This window comes from Ambystoma mexicanum, chromosome 11, assembly GCF_040938575.1.
Source record: "Ambystoma mexicanum isolate Mex_15411 chromosome 11, UKY_AmexF1_1, whole genome shotgun sequence".
Classification (NCBI taxonomy): domain Eukaryota; kingdom Metazoa; phylum Chordata; class Amphibia; order Caudata; family Ambystomatidae; genus Ambystoma; species Ambystoma mexicanum.
Window position 1 is genome coordinate 1,459,215,316 of NC_090934.1, and position 21,617 is coordinate 1,459,236,932.

A 21,617-nucleotide genomic window follows, 5' to 3' on the forward strand; every position below is an offset into this window, starting at 1 on the left:
GCACCCAATATGATCATTGAAGGACACCACAGAGCGAGTGCACCAGGGCCTTGAGATTACCGCTAGAGGTAGTCATCAGAGAATTATTGGTAATAAGAAGGGGAAGGCAAAGGTCATGCATGTTACACATGGGCGAGCCACAGCACCCAATATGATAATTGAAGGACACCACAGAGCGAGTGCACCAGGGCCTTGAGATTACCGCTAGAGGTAGTCATCAGAGAATTATTGATAAGAAGGGGAAGGCCAAGGTCATGCATGTTACACATGGGCGAGCCACAGCACCCAATATGATCATTGAAGGACACCACAGAGCGAGTGCACCAGGGCCTTGAGATTACCGCTAGAGGTAGTCATCAGAGAATTATTGATAAGAAGGGGAAGGCCAAGGTCATGCATGTTACACATGGGCGAGCCACAGCACCCAATATGATCATTGAAGGACACCACAGAGCGAGTGCACCAGGGCCTTGAGATTACCGCTAGAGGTAGTCATCAGAGAATTATTGATAAGAAGGGGAAGGCCAAGGTCATGCATGTTACACATGGGCGAGCCACAGCACCCAATATGATCATTGAAGGACACCACAGAGCGAGTGCACCAGGGCCTTGAGATTACCGCTAGAGGTAGTCATCAGAGAATTATTGGTAATAAGAAGGGGAAGGCCAAGGTCATGCATGTTACACATGGGCGAGCCACAGCACCCAATATGATCATTGAAGGACACCACAGAGCGAGTGCACCAGGGCCTTGAGATTACCGCTAGAGGTAGTCATCAGAGAATTATTGATAAGAAGGGGAAGGCCATTTCATTGACTAATATGATGTAAAGATGTGTAAATGCAGCCTCCGGATACAGTTCCAATGGGATATTGGCTCTGTACAACCAGAGCTTCTGTGCAGCGATCCTTTATGTCCTAGAGTCCCTAGGTATGGACGACTTTGGATGGTTGAATGTGATTAAGGGCACATGTTGGCGTAGAGTGCTTGGTCTAGGGGCCCTAGTGTGCCGGTAGATATTAGAAGACTTGAATTGGGCCTGATACCTCTGGCAACCATGGGCAGTAAAAGAAAAGCACTTCTGTATTTAAAATCACAGAAGACTCCTACTTGCCCTCTGTTGCAACTCTTGGAAAACCAAGCTAATACACCCTATAATCAAAATATGGCCAATCTGGTAACTAAATATTTTGATACGATTGATTGGAAACCAAGTTGGAACGAAGGTCTAGATAAAATATCGCATGACTCGAACAATTGATGATTGGGACTTGATTTCTAATTATTTACATCGTTCCAGATTAAAAAGCAACGATTTTGTAGACTGGTGACCTGTGAATACAAGACCCTGCAGACCTACTTAAACATATGCCCATTGTCAGATCTGCGTAGATTCACGTCATTATTACTAGCAGCCAAAGATTCTGAATCGCGCCTGCCGAAGGGAAATAGAACCTGTATACTGTGGTGTGAGCCAACATAAAATGGAGACGGCACAGCATGTCCTTACCGAGTGCCGGGAACACGGTGAAGCATACATGAGACTGCTGTGCTCCTTTCTGCATGACATTAATAGGATTAAAAGCAATGGATTCTGGCAGACCTGTTTGAACACTTCAGTGAGGGCACTACAAATCGCATTGTTTAACATATGGAAAGCAATACTTGCGACAGGAAAACTACCACAGATATTACTACAGCTGATCGACTGTGAAACTGGATTTAGGCACTAGAAGAGAATAAAAAAAATATGCAGCTATAGATGAATTAAACTGATATCCGTGTAATATATGTGGTAGATTATGGGCTATGTTAACGTTAATGGTAATGTTAAAGGATATTTGTACCGTGCACTATCACCACCGGAGTGGTTTCAGAGCTCTGGCGGCTCTGAAAAAGGGAGGGGCGGGGTGAGTTAGTGGGAATGAGCTGGAGAAGTGCAAGGTAGCAGTGATGTGCTGTTGGCAGCCTCAGCCCGGTGGGTCCGTTGGCTGGGCTTGGGGTGTTTTACGGTCGGTAGTCGTCATGTGCTTTTGTGCAAGTCTATGTGCGGTTTGCTTTGTTGTTTGTGTAGTTTGTGCGGTTTGCTGCGTTAAGGCTTGTGGTTGTGTTTGGTTCGAGTTTGGGAGGTGTATGCAGAGGAGTGAAGTTGTTAGTGGGTTGGTTATTGATTCATGATTGCACGCTAGGTCCAGGCTACGCAGGAGAGTCGTGTATCAGTCATTGAATTGCTTTTCTATCTAGAGGTGGCGCCTGCTAGGCTAAAGAATTCCCTCTGTGTGTGCACATGCTAACATTCACAATTCCATCTAGATGTGGCGCCTGCTAGGCTAAAGAATTCCCTCTATGCGTGCACACGCTAACATTCACAATTCCATCTAGATGTGGCGCCTGCTAGGCTAAGGAATTCCCCCTCTGTGTGTGCACATGCTAACATTCACAATTCCATCTAGAGGTGGCGCCTGCTAGGCTAAAGAATTCCCACTATGCGTGCACATGCTAACATTCACAATTCCATCTAGAGGTGGCGCCTGCTAGGCTAAAGAATTCCCACTATGCGTGCACATGCTAACATTCACAATTCCATCTAGATGTGGCCCCTGCTAGGCTAAGGAATTCCCTCTATGCGTGCACATGCTAACATTCACAATTCCATCTAGATGTGGCCCCTGCTAGGCTAAGGAATTCCCTCTATGCGTGCACATGCTAACATTCACAATTCCATCTAGATGTGGCGCCTGCTAGGCTAAAGAATTCCCACTATGCGTGCACATGCTAACATTCACAATTCCATCTAGAGGTGGCGCCTGCTAGGCTAAAGAATTCCCTCTGTGCGTGCACATGCTAACATTCACATTTCCATCTAGAGGTGGCGCCTGCTAGGCTAAAGAATTCCCTCTGTGCGTGCACATGCTAACATTCACAATTCCATCTAGAGGTGGCGCCTGCTAGTCTAAAGAATTCCCTCTGTGCGTGCACATGCTAACATTCACAAGTCCATCTAGATGTGGCGCCTGCTAGGCTAAGGAATTCCCTCTGTGCGTGCACATGCTAACATTCACAATTCCATCTAGATGTGGCGCCTGCTAGGCTAAGGAATTCCCTCTGTGTGCACATGCTAACATTCACAATTCCATCTAGATGTGGCGCCTGCTAGGCTAAGGAATTCCCTCTGTGTGCACATGCTAACATTAACAATTCTATCCAGATGCGACGCAGGCCAGGCCGAGGATTCCAGCCAAGTGTGGCACATGCTAACATTCACAATTCCATCTAGAGGTGGCGCCTGCTAGGCTAAAGAATTCCCACTATGCGTGCACATGCTAACATTCACAATTCCATCTAGATGTGGCGCCTGCTAGGCTAAAGAATTCCCACTATGCGTGCACATGCTAACATTCACAATTCCATCTAGATGTGGCGCCTGCTAGGCTAAAGAATTCCCTCTATGCGTGCACATGCTAACATTCACAATTCCATCTAGAGGTGGCGCCTGCTAGGCTAAAGAATTCCCTCTATGCGTGCACATGCTAACATTCACAATTCCATGTAGATGTGGCGCCTGCTAGGCTAAAGAATTCCCACTATGCGTGTGCACATGCTAACATTCACAATTCCATCTAGAGGTGGCGCCTGCTAGGCTAAGGAATTCCCTCTATGCGTGCACACGCTAACATTCACAATTCCATCTAGAGGTGGCGCCTGCTAGGCTAAAGAATTCCATCTATGCGTGCACACGCTAACATTCACAATTCCATCTAGATGTGGCGCCTGCTAGGCTAAGGAATTCCCTCTGTGTGTGCACACGCTAACATTCACAATTCCATCTAGATGTGGCGCCTGCTAGGCTAAGGAATTCCCTCTGTGTGTGCACACGCTAACATTCACAATTCCATCTAGATGTGGCGCCTGCTAGGCTAAAGAATTCCCACTATGCGTGCACATGCTAACATTCACAATTCCATCTAGAGGTGGCGCCTGCTAGGCTAAAGAATTCCCACTATGCGTGCACATGCTAACATTCACAATTCCATCTAGATGTGGCCCCTGCTAGGCTAAGGAATTCCCTCTATGCGTGCACATGCTAACATTCACAATTCCATCTAGATGTGGCCCCTGCTAGGCTAAGGAATTCCCTCTATGCGTGCACATGCTAACATTCACAATTCCATCTAGAGGTGGCGCCTGCTAGGCTAAGGAATTCCCACTATGCGTGCACATGCTAACATTCACAATTCCATCTAGATGTGGCCCCTGCTAGGCTAAAGAATTCCCTCTATGCGTGCACATGCTAACATTCACAATTCCATCTAGATGTGGCGCCTGCTAGGCTAAAGAATTCCCACTATGCGTGCACATGCTAACATTCACAATTCCATCTAGAGGTGGCGCCTGCTAGGCTAAAGAATTCCCACTGTGCGTGCACATGCTAACATTCACAATTCCATCTAGAGGTGGCGCCTGCTAGGCTAAAGAATTCCCTCTGTGCGTGCACATGCTAACATTCACAATTCCATCTAGAGGTGGCGCCTGCTGGTCTAAAGAATTCCCTCTGTGCGTGCTCATGCTAACATTCACAATTCCATCTAGAGGTGGCGCCTGCTAGGCTAAAGAATTCCCTCTGTGCGTGCACATGCTAACATTCACATTTCCATCTAGAGGTGGCGCCTGCTAGGCTAAAGAATTCCCTCTGTGCGTGCACATGCTAACATTCACAATTCCATCTAGAGGTGGCGCCTGCTAGTCTAAAGAATTCCCTCTGTGCGTGCACATGCTAACATTCACAAGTCCATCTAGATGTGGCGCCTGCTAGGCTAAGGAATTCCCTCTGTGTGCACATGCTAACATTCACAATTCCATCTAGATGTGGCGCCTGCTAGGCTAAGGAATTCCCTCTGTGTGCACATGCTAACATTAACAATTCTATCCAGATGCGACGCAGGCCAGGCCGAGGATTCCAGCCAAGTGTGGCACATGCTAACATTCACAATTCCATCTAGAGGTGGCGCCTGCTAGGCTAAAGAATTCCCACTATGCGTGCACATGCTAACATTCACAATTCCATCTAGATGTGGCGCCTGCTAGGCTAAAGAATTCCCACTATGCGTGCACATGCTAACATTCACAATTCCATCTAGATGTGGCGCCTGCTAGGCTAAAGAATTCCCTCTATGCGTGCACATGCTAACATTCACAATTCCATCTAGAGGTGGCGCCTGCTAGGCTAAAGAATTCCCTCTATGCGTGCACATGCTAACATTCACAATTCCATGTAGATGTGGCGCCTGCTAGGCTAAAGAATTCCCACTATGCGTGTGCACATGCTAACATTCACAATTCCATCTAGAGGTGGCGCCTGCTAGGCTAAGGAATTCCCTCTATGCGTGCACACGCTAACATTCACAATTCCATCTAGAGGTGGCGCCTGCTAGGCTAAAGAATTCCATCTATGCGTGCACACGCTAACATTCACAATTCCATCTAGATGTGGCGCCTGCTAGGCTAAGGAATTCCCTCTGTGTGTGCACACGCTAACATTCACAATTCCATCTAGATGTGGCGCCTGCTAGGCTAAGGAATTCCCTCTGTGTGTGCACACGCTAACATTCACAATTCCATCTAGATGTGGCGCCTGCTAGGCTAAAGAATTCCCACTATGCGTGTGCACACGCTAACATTCACAATTCCATCTAGAGGTGGCGCCTGCTAGGCTAAGGAATTCCCTCTATGTGTGCACACGCTAACATTCACAATTCCATCTAGATGTGGCGCCTGCTAGGCTAAGGAATTCCCCCTCTGTGTGTGCACACGCTAACATTCACAATTCCATCTAGATGTGGCGCCTGCTAGGCTAAAGAATTCCCACTATGCGTGTGCACACGCTAACATTCACAATTCCATCTAGATGTTGCGCCTGCTAGGCTAAAGAATTCCCCCTCTGTGTGTGCACACGCTAACATTCACAATTCCATCTAGAGGTGGCGCCTGCTAGGCTAAAGAATTCCCCCTCTGTGTGTGCACATGCTAACATTCACAATTCCATCTAGATGTGGCGCCTGCTAGGCTAAAGAATTCCCCCTCTGTGTGTGCACATGCTAACATTCACAATTCCATCTAGAGGTGGCGCCTGCTAGGCTAAGGAATTCCCTCTATGTGTGCACATGCTAACATTCACAATTCCATCTAGAGGTGGCGCCTGCTAGGCTAAGGAATTCCCTCTATGTGTGCACATGCTAACATTCACAATTCCATCTAGAGGTGGCGCCTGCTAGGCTAAGGAATTCCCTCTATGCGTGCACATGCTAACATTCACAAGTCCATCTAGAGGTGGCGCCTGCTAGGCTAAGGAATTCCCTCTATGCGTGCACATGCTAACATTCACAAGTCCATCTAGATGTGGCGCCTGCTAGGCTAAGGAATTCCCTCTATGCGTGCACATGCTAACATTCACAAGTCCATCTAGATGTGGCGCCTGCTAGGCTAAGGAATTCCCTCTATGCGTGCACATGCTAGCATTCACACTTCCATCTAGAGGTGGCGCCTGCTAGGCTAAGGAATTCCCTCTATGCGTGCACATGCTAACATTCACAATTCCATCTAGAGGTGGCGCCTGCTAGGCTAAGGAATTCCCTCTATGCGTGCACATGCTAACATTCACAAGTCCATCTAGAGGTGGCGCCTGCTAGGCTAAGGAATTCCCACTATGCGTGCACATGCTAACATTCACAAGTCCATCTAGAGGTGGCGCCTGCTAGGCTAAGGAATTCCCTCTATGCGTGCACATGCTAACATTCACAAGTCCATCTAGAGGTGGCGCCTGCTAGGCTAAGGAATTCCCTCCTTGTGTGTACATGCTAACATTCACAAGTCCATCTAGAGGTGGCGCCTGCTAGGCTAAGGAATTCCCTCCTTGTGTGTACATGCTAACATTCACAAGTCCATCTAGAGGTGGCGCCTGCTAGGCTAAGGAATTCCCTCTGTGTGTGCACATGCTAACATTCACAAGTCCATCTAGAGGTGGCGCCTGCTGTGTGTACATGCTAACATTCACAAGTCCATCTAGAGGTGGCGCCTGCTAGGCTAAGGAATTCCCTCTGTGTGTGCACATGCTAACATTCACAAGTCCATCTAGAGGTGGCGCCTGCTAGGCTAAGGAATTCCCTCCTTGTGTGTACATGCTAACATTCACAAGTCCATCTAGAGGTGGCGCCTGCTAGGCTAAGGAATTCCCTCCTTGTGTGTACATGCTAACATTCACAAGTCCATCTAGAGGTGGCGCCTGCTAGGCTAAGGAATTCCCTGTGTGTGTGCACATGCTAACATTCACAATTCCATCTAGATGTGGCGCCTGCTAGGCTAATGTGGCGCCTGCTAGGCTAAGGAATTCCCTCTGTGTGTGCACATGCTAACATTCACAATTCCATCTAGATGTGGCGCATGCTAGGCTAAAGAATTCCCTCTATGTGTGGCACATGCTAACATTCACAATTCCATCTAGATGTGGCGCATGCTAGGCTAAAGAATTCCCTCTGTGTGTGCACATGCTAACATTCACAATTCCATCTAGATGTGGCGCCTGCTAGGCTAAGGAATTCCCTCTGTGTGTGCACATGCTAACATTCACAATTCCATCTAGATGTGGCGCATGCTAGGCTAAAGAATTCCCTCTATGTGTGGCACATGCTAACATTCACAATTCCATCTAGATGCGGCGCCTGCTAGGCTAAAGAATTCCCTCTGTGTGTGCACATGCTAACATTCACAATTCCATCTAGATGCGGCCCCTGCTAGGCTAAGGAATTCCCTCTATGCGTGCACATGCTAACATTCACAATTCTATCCAGATGTGGCGCCTGCTAGGCTAAACATGCTAACATTCACAATTCCATCCAGATGCGACGCAGGCCAGGCCGAGGATTCCAGCCAAGTGAGGCACATGCTATGTATTATTTATCTATTCATTTGGCTCTATTGCTAGTCTGTATTTTAGGATTTTATATTCTGTATTTTAGGATTTTGTATTTTAGAATTGGCCTTAATGAATTATGATGATCTACGTCACACGACTTATAACGGATTGAAATAGGTTTGATGTTCTTATGCGCGAGTTTCAGCAATGTTTATACTGCTGAGTCGATTCCCTGTGACCGTTAATGGAGGGCTGTTAACAAGTCGGAGGGAAATCCCCGCGTGCTGTCCAACACCAGCAGCTGAAGCGGTCTGCATACAACCGCATATGCAGTCGGCGTTTGAGAGCAAGTGGGTTTCACGCATTACCCTGCTACAGCGGCCTCCAAGAAGAGGTTAAGGAAACCTATCCACGCAGCGCATGTAAGCCAGCTTTGATGGTTGCATTCCGAGGAAGAGGGGGGAGGAGGAGGCGACCGAGAAGAGCCCTGGCAGAGTCACAGAGGAGACTTCCGGTTCCGGGAATCAGCTGACCAGCCAGCCCAGGCCACTTAAAGCGCCCGATTGTAGAAGTCGTACATTTATCAAGTCACATGCTTCTCGTTTCCCTCCTGGACCTACAAACATGACGCCAAGTATCCCTTTGTTGGGTTTAAGGACCTGAAATTATGCTATGTACGGCGTCAGACAGCAGAAGATGGCATGTGGAGCAAACGGCTGAAGCGAGTTAGTAATTCACTTAAGATTAAGAAACCAGGTAGTGCAGAAGGAGTGTTTCAAAATCCAAGCAATAGATTCCATTTTTGGCCAGTGCAACATTTTTTGTTCGCATTGAAGTGCATTTTATTACACAGGCACATCTGACAGCTCTGATTTTGTACATGCTTCATTCTGAAAGAATGTCATGCAACAAGTGAGAGCATACAAAGTGAAACATCAGGACTGGCTTGAGGTGTCTGTCACATATGACACAACCAGTGCAAACTGGGGTTCTCATTACAGCTACAGTCCCAATTTCGAAATCGACAAAATCAGCAACTGGCAAAAAAAACAAACAATGCTGAACTCAAATCAAATGAAACTGTTGCATCTGCTTACTTATTCCTTCTCTGCATGCCTCAATGCTGTATGTGCATGTGTGATATAGTGAATGATGGCACGAGCGGAATGTGGGCATATGAATGTGAGAATACTCTGCCACTGGTGTTCCAGCCCAGTCAGTTGGAAGTATTTGACTGAGGGTCTATCTCATACATTAAGCAATTTACTGCAATTGTATTTCTGATGCTTGCACCTGCTTAGATTTGCATGCTTTGCGTGCAGAGTATTGCATGACTTCTTTTCGAATGTAGAAAAGGGACGTTGACTGGGCGTTGTCTGTAATACTATCCCTAGTGTGACGTCCATAGTACCCATGGACCTTCACGCGTCAAAGGCCCTCAGATGATTTTGTTTTTGGCATGAGGGAGCATGAAGTGTATGTGTGAGTACACAAGAGCAAGTGTAAGATGTCTATGTACCTTCAACTCCAAGAGGGGAGGAGGGGGTGGGCGCCTGTGCATCTAAGCAGATACAAGCACCAGAAATACAATTACGGTAAGTACAGTTTAAATGACCAAACTCTAGGACCTCAGGAGCCAAGCTGCCAAGTTCAGAGTTCGAGGGCACGGATGATATACTGTCCCTTAATGTTGGGACAGCATGTTGTATGGGCACATAGGTTTCAATGATGAGCACCGGGACATTGTAAGCAGGTGTCTGAACCATGGTAGACTCGCCCACATTGAAGCTACTTGGAATGATTTTGACTTGTTCCAGGTGCATCATGTGGATGATCCTGTTGAGAAGTGGTGTTGGGAGGAAAAGCGTAAGCAAATCTCACAGACCAGTTCATCCACAGAGCGTTCCCCTTGGACCCTGTTTGGGGGTAGCTGGATGCATAGATTGGGCAATGTGAGTTGTGATGGGTTGCGAATTGATCTATGTCTGGTTGACATCAGTTTGAGAAGATGTTGTGTAGAAGGTCTTTGTGCAACTGCTATTCGTGTTCTGACGGAAGCTGTAAGTCTATGCTTGAGACATCGACTAGGCAGTTGTGTCACCCCGGAACGTGTTGGGACAGGAGCAACATGTTGCGTTTCAATGCCCAATTCTACATGTTCTGTGCTAGTTTGGACAGACGTGAAGAATGTGTTCCCCTCCTGCTCGTTTATGGAAAACATGGCTGTTGTGCTGTCTGTTAGGACTAGGACTGACTTCTTCTGAATTAGATGTTGAAAAGCTTGAAGGGCTTTAAACACTGCTAAGAGCTCTAGAAGGCTGATGTGCTTTTTCGTTAGTGATTGTGTCCATTTGACATGCCCAGTGTGATTGAGGAGATGTGCTCCCCACATTGATGCGTCTGTGGTAAGAGTGGTTTGTACTGCAGGGATGGTGAATGATTTCCCTTGCAGAAGGTTATCCTTTGTCCACCACTGCAGAGAATGAACTAAGTAATGCAGAATTACCCCTAGATAGTTTGCTTGTGACCACTGTTTCGCTAGCCATCTTGCATAGGACTGATTCACAGCCGGGCGTGAGATACTATGTAAATGCAGGAGGCCATCATCCCTAGCAGGAGCATGGCCTTCCATATGGTTATCCAACAACCAGTTAAATAATGTGGAATCTGAAATAGAACATTGTGTACCGTCTCGTTGGAGGGGAAGACGAAGGTGCCTCTTGTCTGAATTTGGGCCCCACAAAACTGTTTTGTTTGACTTGGAATGGGACTTGATTTTTTTTCTCGTTGATTGAGAAGCTAGATTGAAAACAAGGTTGATTATCTTTTGAGTGTTTTGTTGACACTTAAGGTGTCTCTCCTGTTATTAGTCAGTTGTCAAGATAAAGGTACATTGTAATCTACTGTCTACAAAGGTGGGAAGCTGCCACTGCAAGGACTTTGGTGAATACCCTTGGCACTGAGGTTATGCCAAAGGGAAGCCCTTGAACTGGTAATGAGTCACGCTGACTTTGATATTTTCTTTGAGCTTTTAAACATTGAAATATGTAAGTTTGCATCTTTCATATTCAATGTCATCATGCAATCCCCCGTTTTAAGAGCAAGATTACTTCCTAAAGGGTAGTCATTCAAAACTTTTGTGGTTTGAAATTTGTGTTGGCTGGACAAAGGGCACATAGTTAAATCCTTTTTGTGAACAAGGAAGTAAGTTGAATAAATACTTTCTGGAGAGGAGCGCATGCTATCTTTTCTAAAACATTTCTGCAAGGAACTTGGGGTTGGTCAACCCGAGTTACCGGGGGGGAACCCAGACATGGACCCCCCTGCTTACTGTGCTCAGAGAATCACAGCTGCACCTCACTGATGATGCCCAACAAGGCTGGAATATGTGTATGGGGTTGCTGTTGATACTCTTGTTGAGAAGGGAATTGCCAGAGCATTTGGGAGACAAAGACTGATATTTCCCATCTGTGAAAGTACAGTGAGCTAAAAGCGATTGCTGCGGACTCTAAGAGTAGGAAAGAACCACAGAACAGGTTGTCATGCCATGTTCTTTCTGGAGAGGGGCGCCTGCTACCTTTTTTTAAAAAAAGAATAAATGCCCTGTTTACCTCTTGAGGAGCGACCAGTTCTGCCGCTCCTTTTTGAAGGGACGTGATTTCATCCTGAAGAATTTGTTTGTCTTGCGCGGTTTTGGAGAATGATGGGTTTTGACAGGAACTCTATGTGGTATACTTTTGTCAAGGTGTAAAGCGCCCACTTGTCTGATGTGATACCCTCCAATGCGTGGGTGTAATGTGATATTCAACCCCCTACCAGCGTAACATGGACCTGAACTGTAGCATCAATGTTTTTGGGCAGTGGCGCCTTTAGATTTACCTAGTCTAAACCCTCCTTGATAGACTGAAAGGGGGTGGATTGTGCTGTTTGGATACCACTGGGAAGACTTATTCTGCCCCAACGTAGATTGAGACGCTCTTGGGTAAATGTGGCCTCGAAAAAAACCTATGTGTATTTAAAACACCCCTTTGAACGTATGGATTGTTAGAAATTTGCCCTAAAGATTTTTATGTTTCATGTTCTTTTTTTGGCCAATTAAAGTCGTCATCCACGGTCTTACCGAAAAGCACATTGTTGTCAATGGGCATATGTAAAAGCATTGCTTGAGTTTTTAATTTAAACCCTGACTGACGCAGCCAGGCATGGTGTTTTTGGTAAGGTCCCTTGGGCAACAATTCTGACGGAATTGTCAACCACATCAAGGTTACCTTTAAAAATATTATTTGCAACCAGTCTACCATCATTGACAGTTTTGAGAATTTCTAAACTAATAGTGTCTCTGATGGAATCTAGTTGAGTCTGGACCTTATCCCAAAGGGATCTATTGTAGCTGGAGAACGGGTTTGTGTTGTTCGCAATTCGCACTTGGTATGCAGCTGACGTTGCTACTTTTTTTCCCAATGCGAAAAGCTTCTTGTTTTCTTTTTCTGGGGGTGCTTCAGCAGAAGCTAATGGGGCCCCTGTTCTTTTGCGGGTGGAGGTAACCACTAAAGAGTCAGGTTTTAGAGGACCTTTGATCTACAAAGCGTCAGAAGGTGCTGGCCGAAAAGTATTTTCTAATCTGGGGTCAACAGCCCTGTTAAGAGATGGTGTAACTAAAGAGGGCTGTATCCTTTCATTTATTGACTGAAGTAAACCGATACATTGACCTACTTCAGATGTTTCCTCAAGCAATACATCTACAAAGTCTAAATCTTGGGGAACATCCACGTCTGAATTTTAAAGTGTTATGATATGATATATGATGTGGCATATATAATGCGCCTGTACACAAGTGTTTCTAGGCACGACAAGACAAGGAGGGGGAAACAAAGGGAGGACAAAATAACAATCTTACTAGGCCTTGTGTCATTCAGATCGCGCAAGTGCAGGGAAGAGGGAAGGGCAGTTAACTCACAGGTGCAGTCAGTGGGTGGCTCATAAGTGCAGAGAGAAGGGACTGTATGGTTGCAGATACAGATGCTTAAGTGCTGAGGAGCCCGGAGGCAGTGTTCGGGCAACTGGACATGCAGGAGCCTGGGCCTGGGTTCAGAGGGTGACCAGTGCGCAGAGCAGTCAGGTGCATCAGCAGGGGAGAGGAAGCGAGAAAGTGGAAGCAAAAAGGAAGGTCTTGAGTTGCATCTGGAAATGGAGGTGGTTCTGCTCAAGTTTGAGAGAGGCAGGGAGGCCCCAGCTGGGGAGATAGATCTGCCCAAAACTCTCTGCTTGAAGAAGCGTCTATGCCTCAGAGAATTGGAGGTGGATGAGTGGAGAGCTCGACAAGGAAGATGATTTGGAAGTGAAAGGTAGAGGTAGAGCGGTCCCAGGCCCCAGAAAGGCTTGTGGATGATGCAGAGGGTCTTGAAGGTTGATCCTTGCAGCCACAGGGAGCCAGTGAAGAGACTTCAGAGCTGGAGAGATACAATCCTTGGGCTTGAGGCCAAGGACAAGTCTTGCAGTCCTGTTTTGGATAAGTTGTAACGGTCGAAGAGTAGAGGCAGGAAGATTTAGAAAGAGGCTGTTGCAACAGTCCAACCTAGAGAGGACCAGACCTCTGGAGACACAGTTTCTGAGGGAAGTGAGAAAATGAAGAATACCTCTGAGGAGGTGCAGCTCATAGTTTGACTTCTTACAGATTTCAGAGATGTGAGGAGAGAAGGAGAGGGTAGAGTCGAAGATGGCACCCATGTTCTTAGCCTCACAGGAAGGAGCATGAAGAAGGCCCAGAGTGGGCGGCCAGAGAGAAAAGGAGGGAGCGGGTGTCCCAATGAGGAGGATCTCAGTCTTACTGCCTTTTTTAGCAGATCATTGTAGACAATTTAATCATGCACAGGAGAATTAGGAACTGACTGATCCCTATCTGTAGGGGCGGGAATACAAAAATTGGTCGTCCTCATCATAAGAATCTTCATCACAATATTTATCCTCATAATAATCAGTATTATCCTGATCTATGGCAATGGCCTCTTCTTCTGTAAGCCTTGTAAATGGGGCTGTAAAAGAGCACCTACCTGTAATCAGGCAGATTTAAGGGGAGCTCTGCTTGCATTAATTCAATTTGTCTTTCAATAAGTGGATACATTTCCATACAAGACACAAAGGATAAGACTATGTCCATAGTTTGTTGAAACCTCTCCTTTGTCCAAGAACCTATTGTAGGTGTTTCTTTAAAGGGGAATATAACCTCTTGAAGGTTATACTGTGGGTTATGAACTAAAGCTTGTGATAAAGGTGTAGAGGCCTCAGTGTAATGAGTGATTTTCGCGATGTATGAACTTGCGCCAAAATACTAGCTTGGGAATGTGTTTCGACAGTTATTTGTCCTGTGTACTAGTTTTCGATGTACGCTCAGTGGTATTTAGCACTACTGGGTGTTGGTTTTGGAATACTTTTTAGTTGTGTGCGCTGTTAAAAGTGCGGCCTGGGTTTTTTTTTATATGCGCAGATTTTTCAATTTACGTTTGTTTCGGAGGGATGTCATGACACGCACGAGTTTCGGGCGTAGAGGACTGCGTCGAGGCAAATCCGCTGCAGGGGCGTTTCTGTTCCGTGTGGCCATGCTTCGACAAAAGTTTAGTCGAAAGGTTTGGGGTTGTATGCTTAGGTCTAGAATATGTGCAAGATTCCCCTTGTTTTCGACATACATGTGTGCAACTGTGGCCAGATATGGTCTCCATAGCGATGCTGCCGGCATTTTCGAGGAAGGACTGGCACTTGGGAAGCTGCTGCTCCAGTTTCTTCTCCGGCATCACTGTGTGCGTGGAATTCATCCTCCAACTCTTCATCGCTTGTTGGTACGTCTATTCAAGCTCCGGCCTACATGGCGTGGGCTGCCCAATGTTTTGTACGGCGTTCTTCACTAGTCTTTGGGCGAAAAAGATGACGGCAGCACAGCGTTTTTTGCAGTGATCTCTAGGAAGGCACTGATTACACACTGTGTGTGTCCTTCCAGGGATACCTTTTATTTCAGGAGGGGCGGCATTTAAAAAGGAGTGGTCTCCATAGTAAAATAAGCCAAAATAAGTGTAAGAAAAGAGGGGAAGAGAAAATGGAGGCATTCTCTAAAGAATATGTGTAATGTAACCTCTCTACCTACTGTGTAGGCCAAGGCCTGAAGTAGACCGAAGCCACAACGGTTGTCAATTAGGAGGCTCTCGTCGAGGATTTTCATCAGTCAAGAAGCGCCGTTGAGATGAAAAAAGGAACAAGTTACTTACCTGTAACTGTTGTTCTCCAGTATGGGTCTGGCATGGATTCACATGCTCATGAATATTCCCCCTCAGGCTGGGAATCCCCGGTAAAGAAAAAAATCTGTTTAGTTTCTGAACTGTCTTTCTACTAGTAACCAATCACTGATCTCTGGGTCATACTTCCCCCAGCCAATGACTGCCCTCTATCTAAGCCCCTCCTCTGGCAACCATCTTCAGATTTGGTAGCACGTAAAGTGGCAGTAGGATCAAGAGAAGAGCCGCAGAGGGGTAGGAGGGACGGTGTGCATGTGAATCCATGCCAGACCCTTGCTGGAGAACAACAATTACAGGTAAGTAACTTGTTCCTTCTCCAGCATGGGGTCTGGCATGGATTCACCAGCTCATGAATACAAGAATACATAGCAGTACCCACATGCACAACCACAGGAGGTGGAAAAGCTCAACATTAAGAATCTCTTATCTCCTCGCCAGGCCCACCTTCAGGTGAACAGGTTGCGCAGCACCGCTTGGCCGACTCTGGACTCCTCCCTGGAATCCCGGTCGACGCAGTAGAATCTCATGAAGATGTGCGTCCACCTCCACATAGCAGCCCTGCAGATGTCCAGCAGGGGCACACCAGACAAGAACACAGTGGTAGCAGCGATCGCTCTGGTTGAATGGGCTCTCGGACAACTGGGCAACGGTCGGTTTGCCAACTGGTGACAGTGCATGTTAAACTAGGAAGCAAAAACACCAGAGAATTTTGGTCGCTCATTAAAACATCAGGGGCGCATCCAACTCCGTCGCAAGCGAATTGTGTGAGCAAAGAAGCATGGATAGCTCACTTTTCAGCCCTCTTTCAAGATCCAGACGGGAGGATGGAAACAGAAGTGCAAGAAAGTAACACTGAATGGCACAATATTTCTAACGAAGAGGACATTACTTTAACCATACGTAAACTAAAAGCCTCATGTGCACCAGGGCCCGACGGCGTGACCAACATGGACCTCAAATCCTTGAGTGGGTGCCCTTCATTAGCAAGGTCTTTGAAAATTGTGCCGAAGCTAAATCAGTGCCGAGTTCATGGACTTCATCGTGGTGGTACCAATCTTTAAAAAGGGAAACAGAGCAGAGCCATCCAACTACAGACCAATAGCGCTCCTAGATTGCATAGGGAAAATCTTTGGCATGCTATTACTTAAATAACTTCAGGCATGGGCAAAGTCTGCTTCACTACTTCAATTAACATCACGATCCTCAGCCTCCTGAAAAGTAAATCATTAGAAGGGTCTCAAGGACCTTACTCAGGCTTTCCACAAGGTGGAAAGACATTTGCTTTGGGATAAACTTTCTTCAGCAAACTGCCCTACGAACATCATGGACCCGATAAAAGCACTATACCCAAATACATTGATGCGGGTAAAGTTAAATGGAAAAGGCTCCCTATCAGAAAGCATCCCAATCACAAGGGGAGTAAAACAGGGATGCCCCTTAGCACTGGCACTGTTCACGGCCTTCATCAGAGATTACAAGGAGTCTACGGAAGTGGTCAGGGCTTTTCCACCAAAGGTTGGGGGAATGCAAGTCCCTAGAATCCTCTACACTGATGACATCACCTTGATAGACAAGACTCGGGTAGGCCTTAAATGCCAATTAGCAAACTTGGCGGAGTACATCAACAAAAACAAGCTCCAAATCAATACAGGAAAAACAAAGAATGATTATGGGCAAAAAGAACAAGTGCGCCACGGGAACTTCATGGCATCTGGAAAAATATGCTGATAGAAACAGTCCCAAAGTTCAAATACTTGGGGGTCATGCTGGACAACACCAAACAGGAAACCAGCATGCAAAGTTTCATCTGGTCCAAAGCTTACACCATGACCACACAAGCAAGAATGTTGGACAACAAGTTTGGGCGCTTCTCGCTGCTGCTGGGATTAAAATAGTACAAATCAAAGGTCATCCCATGCCCGACGTACGGTGTGGAGGCTATGCCCATGCTTCCAGACAAAATTTGGCCAAAGATTGAAGCTTTCTTTTGGAGGTCTTTGCTTTCGGTCCCAAAATCAACTTCACAAACGGCAATTAGAAAAGAACTGGGGATGATTTCGCTAAAAGCCGTAGTGGAAAACAACAGCATGTGCCTATACAGAAAAATTCTCCTGCCAGAATCACCTACTCTCTACAACATGACAGCGATTGAAAACAAAACAGGGGGCTCAAAAATGTTGACATCATGGGCGACAAAGAAAAAGGAACTAAAATCAATTGTCTGTTCACAGGAAGATCTGCTTACAAACCCTCTGAAAATAAAGAAGAAATTGGAAGAATTGGACTGGATCACAACCTTAGAGGTGACAGAAAAAAAAAAAACTTCAGAGCCATTTACCTCCTCTACAGAGAAAATACAACGATCCTGGAGTAATTACAAAAAAAATTCCCTGTAGACCTCTGACACAGCTTTTCATTAAAGTGAGATTAAACATGTTGCCGACAAACAAAATTTTACACAACAGAGGCATTAGCTCATCAAACGCCTGCAGGCTGTGCAAAGAGGAGGAGGTAGTAGAATCGGTTCGACATTTACTTACATCGTGCCCTGCGCTGGAAACGCTAAGAAAAGCTTATTGTCAACTGTTTTGGAAGCTTCATCTTTACGTGAGGAGGAGACATGGTGGCCACAGTTAATAAGCTGGAATTTTGGAAGTAGGTATAGACTGCATTAGCATAACGCAAGGGCAGCGAGCCACACGTGATCATGAGAGGAGAGGGAGTGGTGGTCACCCTCGGCTCTTCTAAGAACTAGTCTAATCACCGGAGCACCGAGGATCTATGCCATGGTTTGCACTACCACATCAATTCATTTTGGAGTTAAGTGGAAACCTGTATATGTACGAAATAATTATATGCATAATTAAGATGTGATGTGATGTATAAATAACGAAGTTGGAGAGATCCTTCTTTTAATGAGGGTATATTGTTTGTTTTATAGTGCTGTAAATAACATCCTCCACTTGATTGTGCTATGGGTGAGGCGGCATTTGAGCCCCACCTATCTTCTTGAAGAAGGTCGAACCAATAGAGGGCAACACCAGAAGCCCATAGAACCAACCGAGACACGTGTCGACAAGTTGACAAGCTTTTTGTGCTGTTTAACAGAGACACATTTGTAATCAGGAAGGGTGTTTTAGAAAAGTTGAAACAATTGTATATGATAAAGGGTTTTTATATAGCTAATTACCCTAGTAACTGGGCAACACACGGGTGCTATGTGGGATTGTGAGTATATGAATGAACGGTGGATTGCATTAGAGGATGTTGGACGTTTTTTCATTTAGTAATGGGTCTTGTTTAAAGTTATCATAATATGATGATTTTTAATATGCTATTTTGTAATACATTCAATAATGTGTGTAACCGTGTGCTGCTTTTCAACCTCTCCGCTACAGTCCATTTTTCTGCTACTGCCTTGCTCACATTTCCTTGGCTTGCCCTTGCTCTATTGGATCATACTAACACAAACGCAACTTCGGCCAAGTGCTGCTCCTTTGCCCACTTGGATAACCTGCAATGTACCCGATCGACTTGTAGGGTGGTCATGCATCTTTATTTTATTCGGTACATAGTCGATTGCCAATCCAATTATGTACATACATGTAACTACTAAAGACTGCGATTATTAGAATAATAGTATTCCGTTTCATAAAAGTAATGTTGATTTTAAATATATAACCAAAGTAAGACGCTAACTATACACGCATTATTATGGACGTTACAGGACTCGGTTTGAATCATCTCTGGTTTTTCCGCTGTCTTCGAGCAATCCCAGTGCCCCCTTTAAACTCCACCACAAGCTTAAATCTCACACAATTTACACAGACCTCCGACATCTTTTAGGATTTGGTCTGCACTATATAAAACAAAAGCAATAACATTTAAAAAATGACTTACTGCAACCGCTATTCTTCCGAGGACGTGTTCAGGGATCTTTCTATAAACATCCAGGGAGCCGCCTGTCATTAAAAAATAAAGGGTCACAAAAAAACTGCGTTCACCATAACCAGCTTTCTTATTTTTATTCTGAATTATGGCAGAAGGCGAGAAGCATATATTTGTTCACAAAACAAAAACGCGGGCAGGATGACAGCTGTTTCACCAGGGAAATGAGTTCAAGTTACATCCAATCAATGAACACACACCAAAACAGATAAGTTTCCTTACGATGTATTCTGCATCTGTACAAAATTTACATAATTTATACATTTGTCTAAGTAGGTTGTATGAGTAAAAAAATATGCGAAATATTTTAAAGCTACTTTAATAACAGATTAATTTGGGAAGTAGGGTACTAGTGCAGTTTGGTATTACGTTGTCAAAAGGCAAAGCAGGGTTCGAAATTGCTGTGCGATGTGAGCTATTTAGCTCCTGCTTCTAGCCTAGGAGAGCTAGGCTAGAAGCAAGAGCTACGCTTGCCTTCCCCCAGCATAACTAGTGCTTTTGCGCACTTGGGAATGCTAATAGAGAAGAATTAGGAAACATCTAGTACACATTCAAACAGAAGGGATCATAGAAGATGGGCGAAAAGTTAGGTTGGCATCTCATATGGAATTTGTATTTGCGGTACGCCGTGTGCTCCGGGTTCCGCAGCAGCAGCTCCTGCCTACTGGGTGATGCCAGACACCCAGGAGCTGGTTTATAATTTCGAACCATGCAACAGCATATAAACTGCCAATAGACTCCCTTAACTTTCTACTAGTTAAAACCTAAACAGCACCTGAAGTTATTTTGTGGTGGGTTTGCTTAGTTTGTTAAACGTGTAAGATATGGCAACCCCCTCCCCCCCCCCCCATGACATATTCTGATACCTCAACTCAACTGAAAGGAAATACAAGATGGTAGCAAATAACCTATTTAATTGGAAACATTTCGAACTAACAAAAAGTAGAAGTTACTCACTGCAGTAGGTGCAATCTTGCAAATAGTTATTAGTTCCATCTTATCCCGACCAGCTGATTTTGAGGCAATACAACTGCAAGAAAATGTGTCCAATAAGAACAGATATTTGAGAGATTGGTGTTCATGTGCAACAGTGACCTGCCCCTTCCCATCCACTCATGTCACTGCCAACATCCTACTCCTCAGCACTTCATCGTGGAGGTGCTGTCTTTTACTGAGGAGCAACTTTCTGAGGCCATCTGTGGTCCTCAGACAATTCTGATCCGATCAATAGTGACCCTCTACTCAAACTCAAAAAGAATCATTTCCGGACACGAACGTACAGCCATTTATTGAAGGAATATCTCAAAGATAACATCATCCCAGTGGGACTACAAGTAAAGAACGAACCATGTTTATTCTTGGATGATGATTTTGAATACAAAGCAGCCTTTTCACATATTTCAACCAAGTTTAGCCATGATTGGATAGTCTTGACTATCAATAAAGCACTGAATGCGAGTGCCAAAATGCCAAGCAACCTCAAGAACTCAAACGCTGGAAGACTCTGGGCATGCTGAAACTTGTGCACCATCTGCTGAATGTGATGAGCCCTCACCTGGGGAGGAAAACACTGCCCCATGGACGTGTCGAGCACTGCTCCGATGTACTGGAGCCGCTGAGTTGACGTCAAGTGGGACTTCTTTAAGTTGAGGGAGAAGCCCATGATCCAAAAGAAGAACTAGATGAGGCAGAACTGATCTTCCTCAGTGATGGCACTATCCAAAACACGAAAGAAACTAGAAGTCATACAAAAACAGGATGAATTTGTCAATGCATTGACCAGTGGGAAAATGGATAAACTCAAAAAGGACTTCATGAACTTCAATATACATCAAGTATATGTCTATCTACAGGTAGATTATATGGGCTAAATGAACCCGCCAAATCACCTCTCCACGGCCACCACCTCCAATGTCAGACCACGATGGGGGGGGACCTGCCTCCTGCTTTCCTTCTGTGACGCCAGGGTCCTGCCGCGGGCTGAAAGGAGAGCAGCCCGCACGGAGGGGAGCCCGCCAAACCGCCCCACCACTGCCGCCACTTCCTAGCTGGACACGCCAACCATCAACAGGCGAGCAGTGGAGCCTGACCGCGGGGGCAGCAAGATAGGGTACCGCCCCCAGCTACAACATAGCGCTTCCGAAAGGACTCCGCAGGCCGCACGGAGCGAGAGCCCCTGTGTGAGGGCCCCCGTGGCAGGCAAGCCCAGAACCCAGCTCCCGGTAAGCTGGGGGGAGGACGGCCCAACAGTAACCTGCCGCCTGCACCATCGCCCGGGGGCCGACCGCGGAGCACGCAGAGGGAGCGCCGAGCCTGCGGTCCACGGATGACCCTCAACAAGAACCGGCAACAGACACGGCGGAGCTGAGGCTTCGGAAGCACAGAAGGTGAGCCATCCGCCCCCCCTTTCAGGTGCAAGTCGGCCTCTATCCACCGGGGAAACATATCAGGTGCCGAGCCCAGTGGGATCTACTCC

General features: G+C 46.0%; 1 protein-coding gene across 6 annotated transcripts in view; it reads right to left on the reverse strand.

Annotated features, from left to right (window-relative positions):
• Window positions 1-21,617, reverse strand: part of MAP2K5 (mitogen-activated protein kinase kinase 5) — a 1,998,137-nt gene that overhangs the window by 1,279,918 nt on the left and 696,602 nt on the right. For all 6 annotated transcript variants that reach the window (XM_069625127.1, XM_069625125.1, XM_069625124.1 and 3 more), the window contains exon 12: window positions 19,094-19,155. In XM_069625127.1, the coding sequence (XP_069481228.1) occupies window positions 19,094-19,155 (62 nt within the window). The remainder of the gene's footprint in view (window positions 1-19,093; window positions 19,156-21,617) is intronic.